Genomic DNA, 13,346 nt, shown 5'->3' on the forward strand with positions numbered 1-13,346 from the left:
AAAAAGGAAAGTTTTAAGCACCTAATTAATCTTTTTTGGTTAATACTTTATTACCTTTGGTTTCATTTGTTTGAGTTTCAGAATTAGCCACTTAGGGGTTGTTTGCCGACACGACAGACTTACGAATTGCCATATTAAGATGGACACTTAATAAAGGAATACAGCGGTTTTGAGAAGGACGGTAGTACCATCCATAAAGGTTGACGACGACATGGGCAACTAAAAAAACAATTAAGACGGACACAGACGGTTCAAGTCTACAAGCTAAAACATTAAGCTTTGGTAGCACCATCCATTAAGGGTGACGACGACATGGGCAACCAAAAAAAATTTAAGACGGACACAGAAGGTTCAAGTCTACAAGCTAAATCATTAATAAGCTTTTCAACAAATTTAAATTTCGTAGTTTTTCAACCGACCGTTACATTTTTTTAAAAAAACTGATTTTATGGTGATGATTTAATACACGTTTTCCATAAGATCTTCCAACTGCATTTGATGTGGACCTCAAATTGTACATATATATGCTCATGCGTACCTGTGGGTTAGAGTTTTTGTGAATATTGCCTAAAACAAATTGATTATAAATGTAGCTAAACAAATTTGTACGTGTTTGAGTCTTGATAAAGACTTTTGATGGATGTTAAGATGATTTTTACAAGTTTTTTCGTTATAATATTATTTTTGTTCAGAAATGTTATTTGAGAAAATAAAAGAAACTTGATCTGATCAAAGAAGAATCAACTCTTTTTCTTATGGCCATGCTAACTTGCGGGTTAGAGTTACGTACAACACATAATCAAAATGTAGCTGTTACGATTGTGTTCTCAGATTATAATCTACAATCCTGTAATTATTTACGCACATGGTGACTTGCGAGGTACTATATAAATTTTGATATTCTTAATGCGACACCAAAATCATTTCAACATCCTAAATTTTGAATTAGCTCTTTTTAATAAATTAGTGAAATTTAATAATTTAATAATGTATTATGTAAACACTTGGGTTATATAAAAATGATGCGCAAACTGTATTGGTTTACTATACAAGTCTGGGTAGGTTAAACTTGTTATTTAATAATTGGTTTAGTAAGTGAGTTCGCTAATTGTGACGTTTGTTGGGCAGGTTGTGACAAATAATTCTTAGGATAATTAAATAGTATTGTTTTTTATCTTGTGTTTTTTCACGACACGTATTCGTAGTCGTAGTACATTTACTTCTTCGTGAGGTTGGGGAATCAAGTTGTTCGTGCATGGTTGGGGATTCACACACGTACGTCGATCGTGAGAGTTGGTGTAGAATTAACACACATTTACTACACGAGATACCATATCACGACGGTAGTTAATTAGAGCCTGCAGCCTAAAAAAATGTAAATTATGTTTCTATAAATCCCAAAACTTGGAATCACAAGTACTCAAGATCGAAAGAAGTAAAGAGATAGATATCCAAGATGGGTCAAGAAACCATTGCCGATCCTCTTCTGAGTGTCGAACATGAAACAGTCGTAGAGAAGAAGAAGAAACTGAGTATAATTCTAAAGATTGCTCTTTTACTAGTTCTGATTCCTGTTCTGTTTCTTGTCGGAAGTTCAGGTTTGTTTCTCTCCTTAAAACTACTTCCAGTTCTAGTAATCGAGGAGCAATGATGACAAGCTACTTTTTCTTTTAAGTAGCATAGTGATTTGACTTTTCTCGTCACAACTCTTACTGTTTTGTGTTTAGAACATTCATCACAAAACCTCTGTTCTTAGAAGAGGTGGCCACGCGGTTGACGCAGCCGTAGCTACTACTTTATGTGTGGGTGTTGTTAATCCAATGGCTAGTGGTACTGCTCCTTTAGCTGCTTCTAAGGTAAATTAAAACATTTCACAAATCCTTCTTGATTTAGTTATATCAGTAGATAATGTGTGTAGCTTGTGAATGGATTCAGGATATGTATAAGAACGATACGAGTGCGAAATCCGTTGGCGCTTTGTCTATGGGAGTTCCGGGAGAAATAGCTGGACTTTAGGAGGCTTGGAAACGGTATGGCCGTCTCCCGTGGAAATCGCTTTTCGAGCCGGCGATTGAGTTGGCCCGAGGTTTTGTGGTACGTCCATATCTCGGACAGGCTTTAGCGAGCCACGCTTCGATGATGCTTAAAGACCCTGGTTTTCGGAGTGTCTTCTCAAGAAACGGACAGGTTTTGAAACCTGGTGAGACTTGCTATAATCCGGAACTAGCTTGGAGTCTTGAGACTATTTCCGAGCAAGGACCGGGAGCGTTCTATAATGGTACAGTAGGGGAGAAGCTTGTTAACGATGTGAAAAACGCTGGAGGGATCATAACGATGGATGATCTAAGAAGTTACAAAGTCCGAGTTACGGATGCAATGTCTGTGGATGTAATGGGTTATACGGTTTACGGAATGCCGCCTCCTTCAGGCGGTACAGTCGGTTTTGCGATGGTTATGAATATCCTGGATAGTTACTCGAACCTTTACACTGCTTCGGGAAAAGATCTCGGGCTACACCGTTTTATAGAAGCAATGAAACATATGTTTGCAGCTCGTATGGATCTCGGAGATCCTAAGTTCGTTAACGTAACAAACACTATGAACCAAATGCTCTCGAACACTATCACGCGGATGAAATCCGTAATAAGATTTTTGACAACACGACATTCCCATCCGAATACTATTTGAACCGGTGGAGCCAACTTAGGGATCATGGGACGAGTCATTTCTGCATTGTGGATGCAGATAGAAACACTGTGTCGATGACCACAACCGTGAACTACCCTTTTGGTGCCGGGGTTTTATCACCTGCCACTGGTATTGTGCTAAACAACGAGATGGATGATTTCTCGGTACCTTCGGAGATCACTCCCGACGAGCTTCCTCCAGCGCCTACAAATTTCATTGAACCAAACAAAAGACCATTATCTTCCATGACACCTCTCGTAGTTACCAAGGTTTACCATCAATATTTATCCATTTTTCGTGTCATATAACTCATATACGCATACTATGAGATCTTACTACGCTCCATGACAATCCACGTACGACTTTTTTTCTTATACTAGGATGGTGAGTTGGTGGCAGTGCTTGGAGGATCTGGCGGAATGCGTATAATTCCGGCGGTGCTTCAAGTGTTCCTTAATTTCTTTGTGTTGAATATGAAACCTTTACAAGCGGTAGAGAGTGCAAGAGTTTACCATAGGGTAATGCATATTTCAAAAACTATTTAATAAATGTTACGAACATTCAAAATAAAAATACTCAATGCTTTTTGGTTGTTATTGTTGTTACAGTTGATACCGAATGTCGTTGAATATGAGGACTTCACGGTGATCAATGGTGATCACATAGGGGTTCCAGAAGATACCAAGATGTTTTTAGCAGAGAGGGGACATGATCTCAAGGCGCTATCACTATCAGTTGGAGCTATTGTCCAACTTATTGTTCAAAGTTTTAAGAAAGAAGAATTTGGGAAAAAATCGAAACCTTTAAAGGGCTTACTTACCGCAGTTAGTGATCCTCGAAAAGATGGGAAGCCAGCTGCAGTTTGATTCATAACATAAAAGCTATTTTTGTTTGTTTCTTTGTTTTGTCAAAATTTGAAAATAAGATGCAAGAAAAGATGAGTTCTTTACATATTTTAGTTGGAAGCAGCTAAGGTTACGCAAAATGACTCGACAAAATAAAAAGGAAAAGACAGATCAAAAGCGAGAACGAAGTTGCAACATAGCATCCATCTCTTGCTTGAACTTAACCATTGCATCTCTCGGTAATGTTATTACCACTCTAACTCCACCTTCCATTCCTGGATCGAACTTGGATGGTCCCAAGATCATCACCATGTTTCTGGCGCTTTCTTGAAACGTCAGAAACCTCATATTCACAGGATCATTCCAACCAAAATCCATCGAGCCAAACAACTTGATATTTCTTACATCGGTCATAACCAATAAGCCATCGACTACCGGGTCCGATTTTGCATCCTCCTTAATCATCCTCTCTATGTTTATTATCTCCTCCTCGATGTACCTCTTGTCATAAGCTTTTTTCTTGGCTCCCTTCACGATTTTCACAATGTCAGAGATAGATAATTCATGGAGCTCTCTGGCGGTTAATTCGATATACACGTCTACGACTGAGTTGCCATAGTAACCCTCCGACAGTGGCGGATCAAGAACATGTCCAATTCCCACAACTATGCAAAGGACACTGATCTTGTCAAGATCTAGGTTTAGGGCTCGAGATCTTGATTTCCATATGCACGAACTAAGAATTTCATAAGTAGTGAAAGTCTCCTTGGGCATTTCGCATTCCCTGACCAAAGTGTCTTTAAGCATTTTTATATTGCCATCCTTAATGCTTATTATCTCTGTAACCTGTGGACCGTATGTGTACACAATTGATAATTTTACTTAAGTGATCATGTCTATTGAATAGTAATTAGTAAAAACCCAAAAAAATATATATATCAGTGCTATTTTGATATTTTCTTAAAACAAAACAGGAACTATTTTAGTTTAGAAAGTTCTCTCCATTTTAGTTATTTTTTTTTCTAAAAAATTAGATAACAAAAAATAAAGTGAAGTGAAGTCGTTTAAAGAACATCAAATTTTATCGATCAAATATGTAAACATACCCAATCGTTACTTGACATATATGGGGAAGTTGCCAAAAGACTCGCTCTAGAACCGACACCGCATGGAAGTTTAGCCGGTTCATTATCTATTTCCCTAACTAGCCGCTCTCTCTGCCATACCGGCAGTACCGATGGCTCACTCTTTCCGCCGGCCAGCTCCGCTAGAGAATGAACGAACCTAGCCACACCTAAACCATCGCACAACGCGTGTAACAATGATAAACCAATGGTGAATCCACCGCAAGGAAACTTGGTCACCTTCAAAATTTAAAAGACCGATATATGATATGAAATTAGGAATTAATTTATAATTTGATAGCTGACATGAATAAAAATCATAAATAGATATAACTAGAAAACTGAAAAACTAGTATGTACCATCTGCCCAAACATTGGAACAGTCTAGTCCCTTGTAACATATAGATTAGTTCGCTTTACCCATTTATCACCATTCAAAGCCTGTATACATATTTTATAAACGAAAGGATACCTGCATAGCGAGAGGGTGATAACCGATCTCATTTTCGTAGTTAAACTCGATCTCTGGCACAAGCGGCAACGCAACTTCATCAACAAAGTTTTCTATAAAGTTTAGAGAGGGGAGATCAGGAGCTGCGGTAGCGACCGCAAAAGGTACTCCCTCCCTATTACAAACCAGCTGAAACTTTCGATCACTTTTTCGTCTCACTAGCCTGCCTGAAAATGGATAATAGTACACAAGAAGTTCGGACAAAGCCTTCCTAAGCAAAGAGACCGGATCGTTTTGGTTCTTTTGATTTGCCTCAAAAACGTAAATTACTGCGTGCCTAACTTCGTTAAGAGGGTTGTTGTCTAAACTAGAAAGCGAGAGAGTTCCACAAGGAGTGTGTTTTGAGGGTTTAACAAGCTCAAATGATTGCTTCTTGAGTAATAGAGGAAGGCTCGGGTTGGTTTGGTCTGTCATCTTACAAAAAAATTGTGAATATGATTTAAGGCTGTCGTCTCCACCTCTTTATCTTGTTTATATAGTGAAGTGTTATTAACACTGTGTTAATATTACACGTTGATAACTTGATATGCATGTTTTAAAGAAAAGAAAAAAAAAGAGTTTTGTTTTTGTTTTTTGTGGGTAGCCTCCATCAGAAAGTAGTATGCACGCATGGAGGAGTAGACACATTTTAATCTTGCATGGCTTATGAAACGGAACCGCTTCATGAGCCCAACACCTAAGCTATATGTGATAAGAATTGTGTACACTTACAATGCAGACAGCATCCACAATAACTAACATAAAGACAAAAGATCCTCCTTTTTTCATCTTTCAGTTTTTCTTTATATTAAACTCTGAATTCGATTACGAGTTTATTTACATCCATGCCATCTTATTATTTTCAAATCAGATAACAGGGGCTCTATTGTCACGTCCCAAAATTGGAATGAAAGAGTAAAGTTACCGGTTCAGGTTTCTTCTTCTGCTTCCACCGAGGATAAGAAAGTTTCATTCTTTTCTGAATCCCATTCTAGAGATTCATCCTGATTCAGAATGTTCCATTTTCAGATATGACAGTTCAAGTAATTTTTTCATATCCTAATCAAATTTTTTTAAAGAGGGTATCATTTTACCTCGTTAGAAGAAAAATCAGATTCGTCCACTCTCAAATACAAGTTCTCTTCCTCCTCTCCATCACTTTTCTTGCAGGTTTCCATATCCTCGTCCTGGATCAGTTTCCATGATAGTTTGTTTACTCAGAAGGGACTGAAGTAGAGATTGATGATCCATTGTAAAAAGCAATGAAAAATTTAATCAAACCTGTCCTGTCTTCAACAGCTCAATCCGTTCCTCTAGGTCTGCAACATGATACTTCAGTGCCTGACAAAAACAAAGAGACCAATATTGATCAGAACAGAAAGATTTCAACATAAGTTACATGTAAAAAATATTATCATCATTACTTCTCTTCTTTGAAGCTCAATGGATCGTGCAAAAGCCTTTTTCCTCGTCAATAAGTTTGAAGGCCTAAGCCGAAATGGCATCTGATAATTCTTTCCTCGATAGAGTATGATCGCATAGCCTTTCATGGTTTTATCAAGGGATACCAATACTCCTCCACTCTCAGCCTCCAAAGAGATAGCGATATGTTTGACTTGCGGAAGAGATTTGCCTCTTACTATCACTTTTACAAGCTCCCTATGTTTCCAGTGTAGATGCATGTTCTCTATGGTACCAGCATACACTTCTCTTCTTCCTGTAAAATGTTTTTAGAACATGAAAAATCGAATTCTTTTTACAGATCGTTTTGGCTTTCAACGTGACACATGAGTGAGAACAGTCTTTGTGCTTACCTAAGAGAAGAAACGGATCCATACTCAAACCAATTTTGCGGTAAAGAAGTCTCTCTTCTTCTGTGATTATTTCTGAATCAGTTGGGAGATCCGATGGGTCAAGATCCATCTGCACTTTAGCTAAAGCTCTCTCAGCTCTTCTCAACTTTTGCTTCCCCTGGAACAAAAGAGAGATCATCAAATCAAGGCAGAGCAAATCAGATACCAAAAGAAGAAGAAAAAGAGTGATACTCACATAAAGAAGCCTTAGCTCGAGATCTCTAATCAATGCAGATCTTTTGATGGAAACTGATTCTCTCTTTAACTCCTCAATATCAACGCTGCTTGCATCTGGTGCCCACCTAGAACTTGCAGCTATAGTCTCAGCAAGCGTTCCAGCGAGTAATTTGGTTTTAGACAACTTGCCTTGTGATATAAGTGTGACTCTAGTTGAAGCCATTTCCCGGGCTTGATCCTCCTTGGTTTGAAGAACTTCCGTTATCTCCTTTTGCCTCTCGGTCAATGCCTCTGCAACTGCAGGGGGCATGAAGTCATTGCCTCTGTAGAAGACAATATACTCTTTGTTTCTTGAAACAAGTACACCGCGGGTAAGTCTCTTCACGAATGAATGAGGAAAAAACCAGTAAGCACGCGGAAGATATTGGTGTGTATGCATATAAGAATAGAGGTATTCATCAAACCTTAAGTTCTTCCGCCATTCTCTCATTCCGTGTGTTTTCCACACCGCGTTTGATTGCTATTTTTGCGATGGTGCTTCTTGCCCATAGCTTTACCATTGCCTTAGCCAGACCTTGTAACTCCCTGCTCCTCCCTAAACAGGATAAATAAAGAAACAATCACTTAGGAAAACATATACTGCTACTAAAAGAAAGTAAGATTATATGATATTATGCATACCAAGAGCAAAATGTGGAGGGCTTGTCCTAGCGAGTCGACGCATTTCTGTCATTTCCGTGTTAGACAAGCAAGGTTTCACACCTTGGGGAAGAATCCTAAACGGACACCTATATCCTTCAACGTATGGAGGAAGCAAGTCTGCATCAACAGGTAACGGATCACACCCTGTCCAATCATGAAACCTTGGACCAAGCTCATCCAACAAATCATTCAATTCACACAGCTCAGATAATTGTTCTTTAGGTACATTCTTCGGGTAATTTGCATCCTCTGGTATGTAACTCCTTGCCTCTACGCTTTGACGGATCTCAGGGCCTGTATCGATATTGTTCTGTTTGATAAATGATTGAACACACTTGAGCTTGTAACTTATTCCTCGGTATAGCACAACTGAGCTTCCTGACCTCCATATCACTAATCCCCCAGTTTTCTTCTGTTAAACACCACAAACAACAAAAATACCAAACGCATTATTCAGAATTCAACTGGAAGAACAACAGATCATTCCTTTTTACGAAAGATTCGAATCTAACCTCCAAAACTTCATGAGTTCTCTTCATATTAAGAGAATAAGGCTCACTAAATTTCAACTTGACAACTTCATCAACCTCCCATTTCTCATGAATAGCCTCAACCAACGCCTGTGTAATTCCTGCAGAACCTACTTTTACTCTCTCAACCATTCTCAAAGCTACAATCCTCAGCCTACTCAACTCATGTTCTGGTACAATCCTCTCAGCTTCTACCGTATTACTCTTCCTTGCTCTCCATATTCCCTTACCTTTCCTTGAATCTATCATCCCTCTTTCACCATCATCTAAACCTGATTCTACTGTTCTATTGCTAGAATCGTTACCCCTTCTATATCTATCTACAGTAAAAACATCATCAAAACTCGAACTTTGACTTCCTTGCTCGGAGCTAGTCGTAAAGCTAACTCCTTTAGACCCACCGTTGTTGTTAACCCATGGAGCAGACATGTATCCGCTTGGCCTTGGGAAACTCGCTGAATAGAGTCGATTGGAATCGGTTCTCTTACCAGATAAACCATACCCAGAAGAAAGATTCGAACTTGATTCGTCTTCTTCCTCATCATCTTCTTCTTCTTCTCCTTCCTCTTCATGATGTTGAGATTGCTCTTCTCGCTTCTGCCATGGCAATTTCTCGGTTTTAGGGCTGATTCGAGAAGACCATTTATCGCTAATTTCTTCGAAGAAACCCGGTTTAGGTTTTCTCTTCGTCTTCTTCGTCTGGTGAGTGTCTACATCAATGGTGGCTCTGATGATGACACCACTCGATTCTCGGGTGTTATACCGAACTGTGTGATTGAAGCTACGAAATCTGAGTCTACGAGTTAAAAAATTAGAATTTACAGAGGTATCTAGAGGTTGAAGACGACGGAATTGAGGAGACGAAGATGTGGATGAGGAAATAGTGTGAAGATTCAGTGGGAATTGACACAGCGCCATGGATGAAGTTTTTTGGCTAAGGAAGAGAGTTTTGTACGATTCTTAAAACGACAACGTTTAAACAGAGTACATTGAGCACTCCGTTTTTTATTTAGCAGTACAACATGCATGCCGTTTCATTTTATGACAGAATAAAATAAAATAAAACAATTGATAGTAGTGACTTTTTTAGATGATTAAGTTAATTGTTTTTTTTCTTTTCTTAATAAAGTATGTTCTAATTTACTTTCAAAATTTATAATTTTTGTTTACATGTTTTAACTACTGTCCCTTGTTACTGATTTAGTAAAAGAAAATGTTTTAACCACGTATTAAGTTATTAATAAAAGAAAATGTTCCGTTCGTTTACTTCAGAGAGGCTACAATATGATTTGTTTTCTTTGTTTTTGACTAGCAACATACTGTATTTCATACAAGATACGACAACGAAAAGTATTAAAAGACACATTAAATTAAAATTAAGAGAGAGAGAAAAAAATACAAGTAGAGTACTTGCGTACACCAAAATGACTAAGCTATTTAGTATTTATTAGTTAGACGATGAACGTACTTGTCCCTTGGCTGTGCATGTTATGATGTTAAAGACACGTTCTAAAGTTACATAATAAGAAGATTACATGTAAACAAGTTAATTAAAGATGTCTTGTCCCGGAGACAATAGTCTTTTGGGATCAAACATAATTTTCCTCCTCAAGAAATCATACCACTTTGGTCCAAAATGCTTAATCCAATCTTCTTTTCTTGTATAATGCATCAAATATTCTTTAATCTTAATTCCCGAGTTTTCACAAAACTGAATTATCTTGTCGTTGAGATTTTCGAGTTCTTGCCAATTTTGAGATCCACCAGCTGACTGCAGTAATCCGATCACATAAAAAACGTCTTCGTCCGGTGACATCGTTGACATGAGGTTGTTCCATCTATATATTACCAACACAAAATCATGTTAATTATACGTTAACGGGACCGGGACACATAACTTTAACTTTTTGTTATATCTTATATGGCATCGAACGTACGTTCAAAACAAAAATATACAGAATTAAAATGAATTACTTGTTTCGGTTTGTGGGATAAAAGAGAGTAACACCAGCAGTTGCGGTTTGGTTGAGAAGAAGGCCACTGATAACACCATCATGAAAATCTAGAATTCGAGATTTCGGGACAAAAATATTTAGCCATGGATGAGGAACTTCCCATAGCCCTAGAGATCTGAGTTTCTCTTCCTCGTTTCGGACACGGTTCAAGAAATCGAAATAAGGAACATCTTGTATGAACATGAAACCGGGAGCAAAACCTAGAGTTTTAGATAACATGTCCATCACCTACAAACAAATATATGAGCTAGATAATTAATATGATGATATGGTTACCGTGATTCGTAGATTTGTATGAGTCGGCGGTTAAAGCGTATATATATAATTCATGATTTATATCTAGTATTATATTTATTGTGCTTCATAGGATAAATTAGTGATGATGGTGATGATAATGTTCTGATGATTATATACTGATCATCATGTGAGGATAATCATCATGAAGAGATTTCTATGTGTATGAGTGTGATCTATATATATTACCAGGTTAATGATGGGAAGGGTCGTGCTATCATAATACTTGGCTACTTCGAGAACATAGATGATACGATGGTCATTGACAAGAGATGCAACTCTTGTTTGATCGGAGAGTGGAAAAAAAGAGGTGTCTACGATGCCGTTGGACATCATCAGTTGACCTTCCAAAAAGTCAACTCCAAGATCATTGGTCATTGATATCAAACGCTCTTGGTCTCTTTTAAAAGCCGAGAAGTCACTGTAGAGTATGCGAGACCATTTCACCTGCATTATATTGTATATCAATAAATTAATCCATTAGTATCTTCGTTAGATTGTATGGTCTAATTTTTTATAAGTAAATAACAGAATCATCATATGTAGAACATAACTTTTACTTTAAGTCTTATGTAAAAGTTTTTAACTATATATATATATAAGACATACGTGGGTAATATATAAAATTAAATATTGACATCAACAAGATTTGCAAGCATAAGCCAATATTACACTCGAGCAACTCCTAGGATTGACTACGGAGAATCTAACTAAACGTAAGCAATATCAGAGATTAATTCAACATTTGTATAGAATTTTATTCAAATAAATCGGACTGATCAGCATATATGTTGACTTCAAGATACGTTCCAAACCAAATCAAATCAATTTGAGAATTACGACTACTACCATTATTTTAAATTGATCACGTTATAGAATGATACGTACCCTTGTGGGTGCATGACCCAAAGCAATTCTGGCCCTCGTAATAATACCAAATTGACCCAAACCTCCTAAAACACCATAGAACAATTCGGGGTTTAACTTTGGAGAGCAAGTCATCAGATCACCTTTTCCTGAAATTAAAGTATAGATTATGAATAAAACGACAAACTGCGAATAATAATTTAATCACAAATTAGCATGAAGGATCTCTCTTCCTGACAAAAACATGTTTTAAAAAATATTGCGTTTATACTGATTATGGCGTGTGAGTTATCCTCAAGAATCAAATTTGTTTTTGTTATTTTTTAAAAATTATGTTATAGTCAGTTAGTCACCACTACACATGCATATAATATTAACTCGCTGATCTTACTACAGTAGTCGCTTGCAGACAAAAAAGTTTAGCATCTAGAAGGCCATAGATACTGTTTCGTTCCTTAAGCTATTCTTATAAAAATTAAAATTGTAAAGAGATTAATTAGTGAAGTTTTTGGTTTATATACGTACCGGTAATGACGTCCAGCTCATGAACGTTACTAATCTGAGGACCGTGTCTAAACGTCTGACCGCCGATACCAGCGTTGGACAACGTCCCGCCAACGCTGAGATACAAATAATCCGTCCAAGTAACCGGCGAGACGCCTCTCTCTACCGCCGCCTTCAGAACATCCACCCACATCGTCCCGGCAGCCACGTCAGCGTAAGTCCCGTCTGCTGAGATAACAACAGCCGCTGGTTTAGCCGCCATGGCGAGACACGTCATGTTGACGACGATGCCGCCAGGCGCGGAGGCTTGGCCACGAAGGGAGTGGCCTTGTCCCCGAGCAGCCACTTTGAAAGTAGGCTCGGGGATGGATGAGACCCCGTTGTAAGAGAATCCTCCGTTGGCGAAACCGAGGAGACGGGCCACCTCGGTGGGTGAGGAAGGGCAGAGAACGGCGCCGGGACTTTCGTCGGTTATGTTACCAAAGTCATGAGAAGCGGCGGAGATAGAGAAGGGATCGGTTAGGACGGTGAGGTTGAGTGTTATGGGTAGGAAGACATCAATGCCCTCCTCTGACTTGGTTAAGGTTGGGGTTAAACTTATAAAAAGCGTTATTAGGGTGATGATGCTTAAACCGAGATTCGTAGTCATTCTCTAATTAATGGAGTAGGTGAATGGGAAAACGAGACGGAGGATGAGATACTATTACTATTAGCGTCTTGTTGATTATGGGATTAGTATAAGAGATCAATTAGGATGTATGATGAGATGTATATAGAACCACACAGAGAGACCATATATATACGATAATGTACACGTGAAAATCTTTGCGTGTTTTTATTGATGTTGATATTTATACAAGTCTTGTTGACGCCAAAAAATTGAGATATACAAGTTGTTCGTCCAAAATCTAAATCAATACCATATTATATATATATATATATATATATATAAAAATGTGTTTATTTTTAAAAATATAAATATTTGACTGCATTGACTTCAAAATATTTATAGTATAGTATTTCGCCAATCCTATTATAGTTTTCTCAGTCCAATTTAGGAGATCGAAATATATAAGTTGGACTGAGAAAACTAAGTCTTGTTTTTTTTTATGAACACCAACTAAGTCTAGATATTCAACAACACTCCCAAAGGAACTAATATTCGATCGGTTTTCCGTTATTGATTAACGTGTGCATAATGAAGTTGATATTTAGATTTTTATCATCTTCTGTTAAATTAAGTCTTTGCTGCTAAGA

General features: G+C 37.8%; 4 protein-coding genes and 1 pseudogene across 4 annotated transcripts; 2 read left to right on the forward strand and 3 right to left on the reverse strand.

Moving 5' to 3' along the window:
• Positions 1-1,456: 1,456 nt before the first annotated feature.
• Positions 1,457-2,688, forward strand: LOC104733217 (glutathione hydrolase 3 pseudogene; annotated as a pseudogene).
• A 59-nt stretch (positions 2,689-2,747) lies between these two features.
• On the forward strand, positions 2,748-3,554 carry LOC147930189 (glutathione hydrolase 3-like). The gene is made up of 3 exons (XM_087479090.1): positions 2,748-2,957; positions 3,069-3,206; positions 3,297-3,554. Exons 1-3 carry the CDS (start codon positions 2,763-2,765, stop codon positions 3,552-3,554), a joined length of 591 nt encoding a protein of 196 aa, XP_087335216.1. The 5' UTR covers positions 2,748-2,762.
• Positions 3,555-3,572: 18 nt separating this feature from the next.
• Positions 3,573-5,609, reverse strand: LOC104730348 (spermidine coumaroyl-CoA acyltransferase-like). The gene is made up of 3 exons (XM_010449509.3): positions 5,130-5,609; positions 4,640-4,897; positions 3,573-4,379 (listed from the first exon to the last, which is right to left on the reverse strand). The coding sequence occupies exons 1-3, from the start codon at positions 5,580-5,582 to the stop codon at positions 3,705-3,707; spliced, it is 1,386 nt and encodes a 461-aa protein (XP_010447811.1). The 5' UTR covers positions 5,583-5,609; the 3' UTR covers positions 3,573-3,704.
• Positions 5,610-5,629: 20 nt separating this feature from the next.
• On the reverse strand, positions 5,630-9,390 carry LOC104730349 (CRM-domain containing factor CFM3, chloroplastic/mitochondrial). Its single transcript, XM_010449511.3, has 9 exons — positions 8,392-9,390; positions 7,859-8,291; positions 7,642-7,772; positions 7,197-7,556; positions 6,962-7,118; positions 6,572-6,864; positions 6,429-6,488; positions 6,242-6,334; positions 5,630-6,151 (listed from the first exon to the last, which is right to left on the reverse strand). The coding sequence occupies exons 1-9, from the start codon at positions 9,325-9,327 to the stop codon at positions 6,077-6,079; spliced, it is 2,538 nt and encodes an 845-aa protein (XP_010447813.1). The 5' UTR covers positions 9,328-9,390; the 3' UTR covers positions 5,630-6,076.
• A 368-nt stretch (positions 9,391-9,758) lies between these two features.
• Positions 9,759-12,913, reverse strand: LOC104730350 (cytokinin dehydrogenase 4-like). The gene is made up of 5 exons (XM_010449512.3): positions 12,111-12,913; positions 11,607-11,734; positions 10,908-11,165; positions 10,384-10,652; positions 9,759-10,247 (listed from the first exon to the last, which is right to left on the reverse strand). Exons 1-5 carry the CDS (start codon positions 12,736-12,738, stop codon positions 9,956-9,958), a joined length of 1,575 nt encoding a protein of 524 aa, XP_010447814.1. The 5' UTR covers positions 12,739-12,913; the 3' UTR covers positions 9,759-9,955.
• Between the last annotated feature and the right edge of the window lie 433 nt (positions 12,914-13,346).

Source organism: Camelina sativa, chromosome 12, assembly GCF_030686135.1.
Source record: "Camelina sativa cultivar CO46 ecotype springtype chromosome 12, ASM3068613v1".
Taxonomy (NCBI): Eukaryota; Viridiplantae; Streptophyta; class Magnoliopsida; order Brassicales; family Brassicaceae; genus Camelina; species Camelina sativa.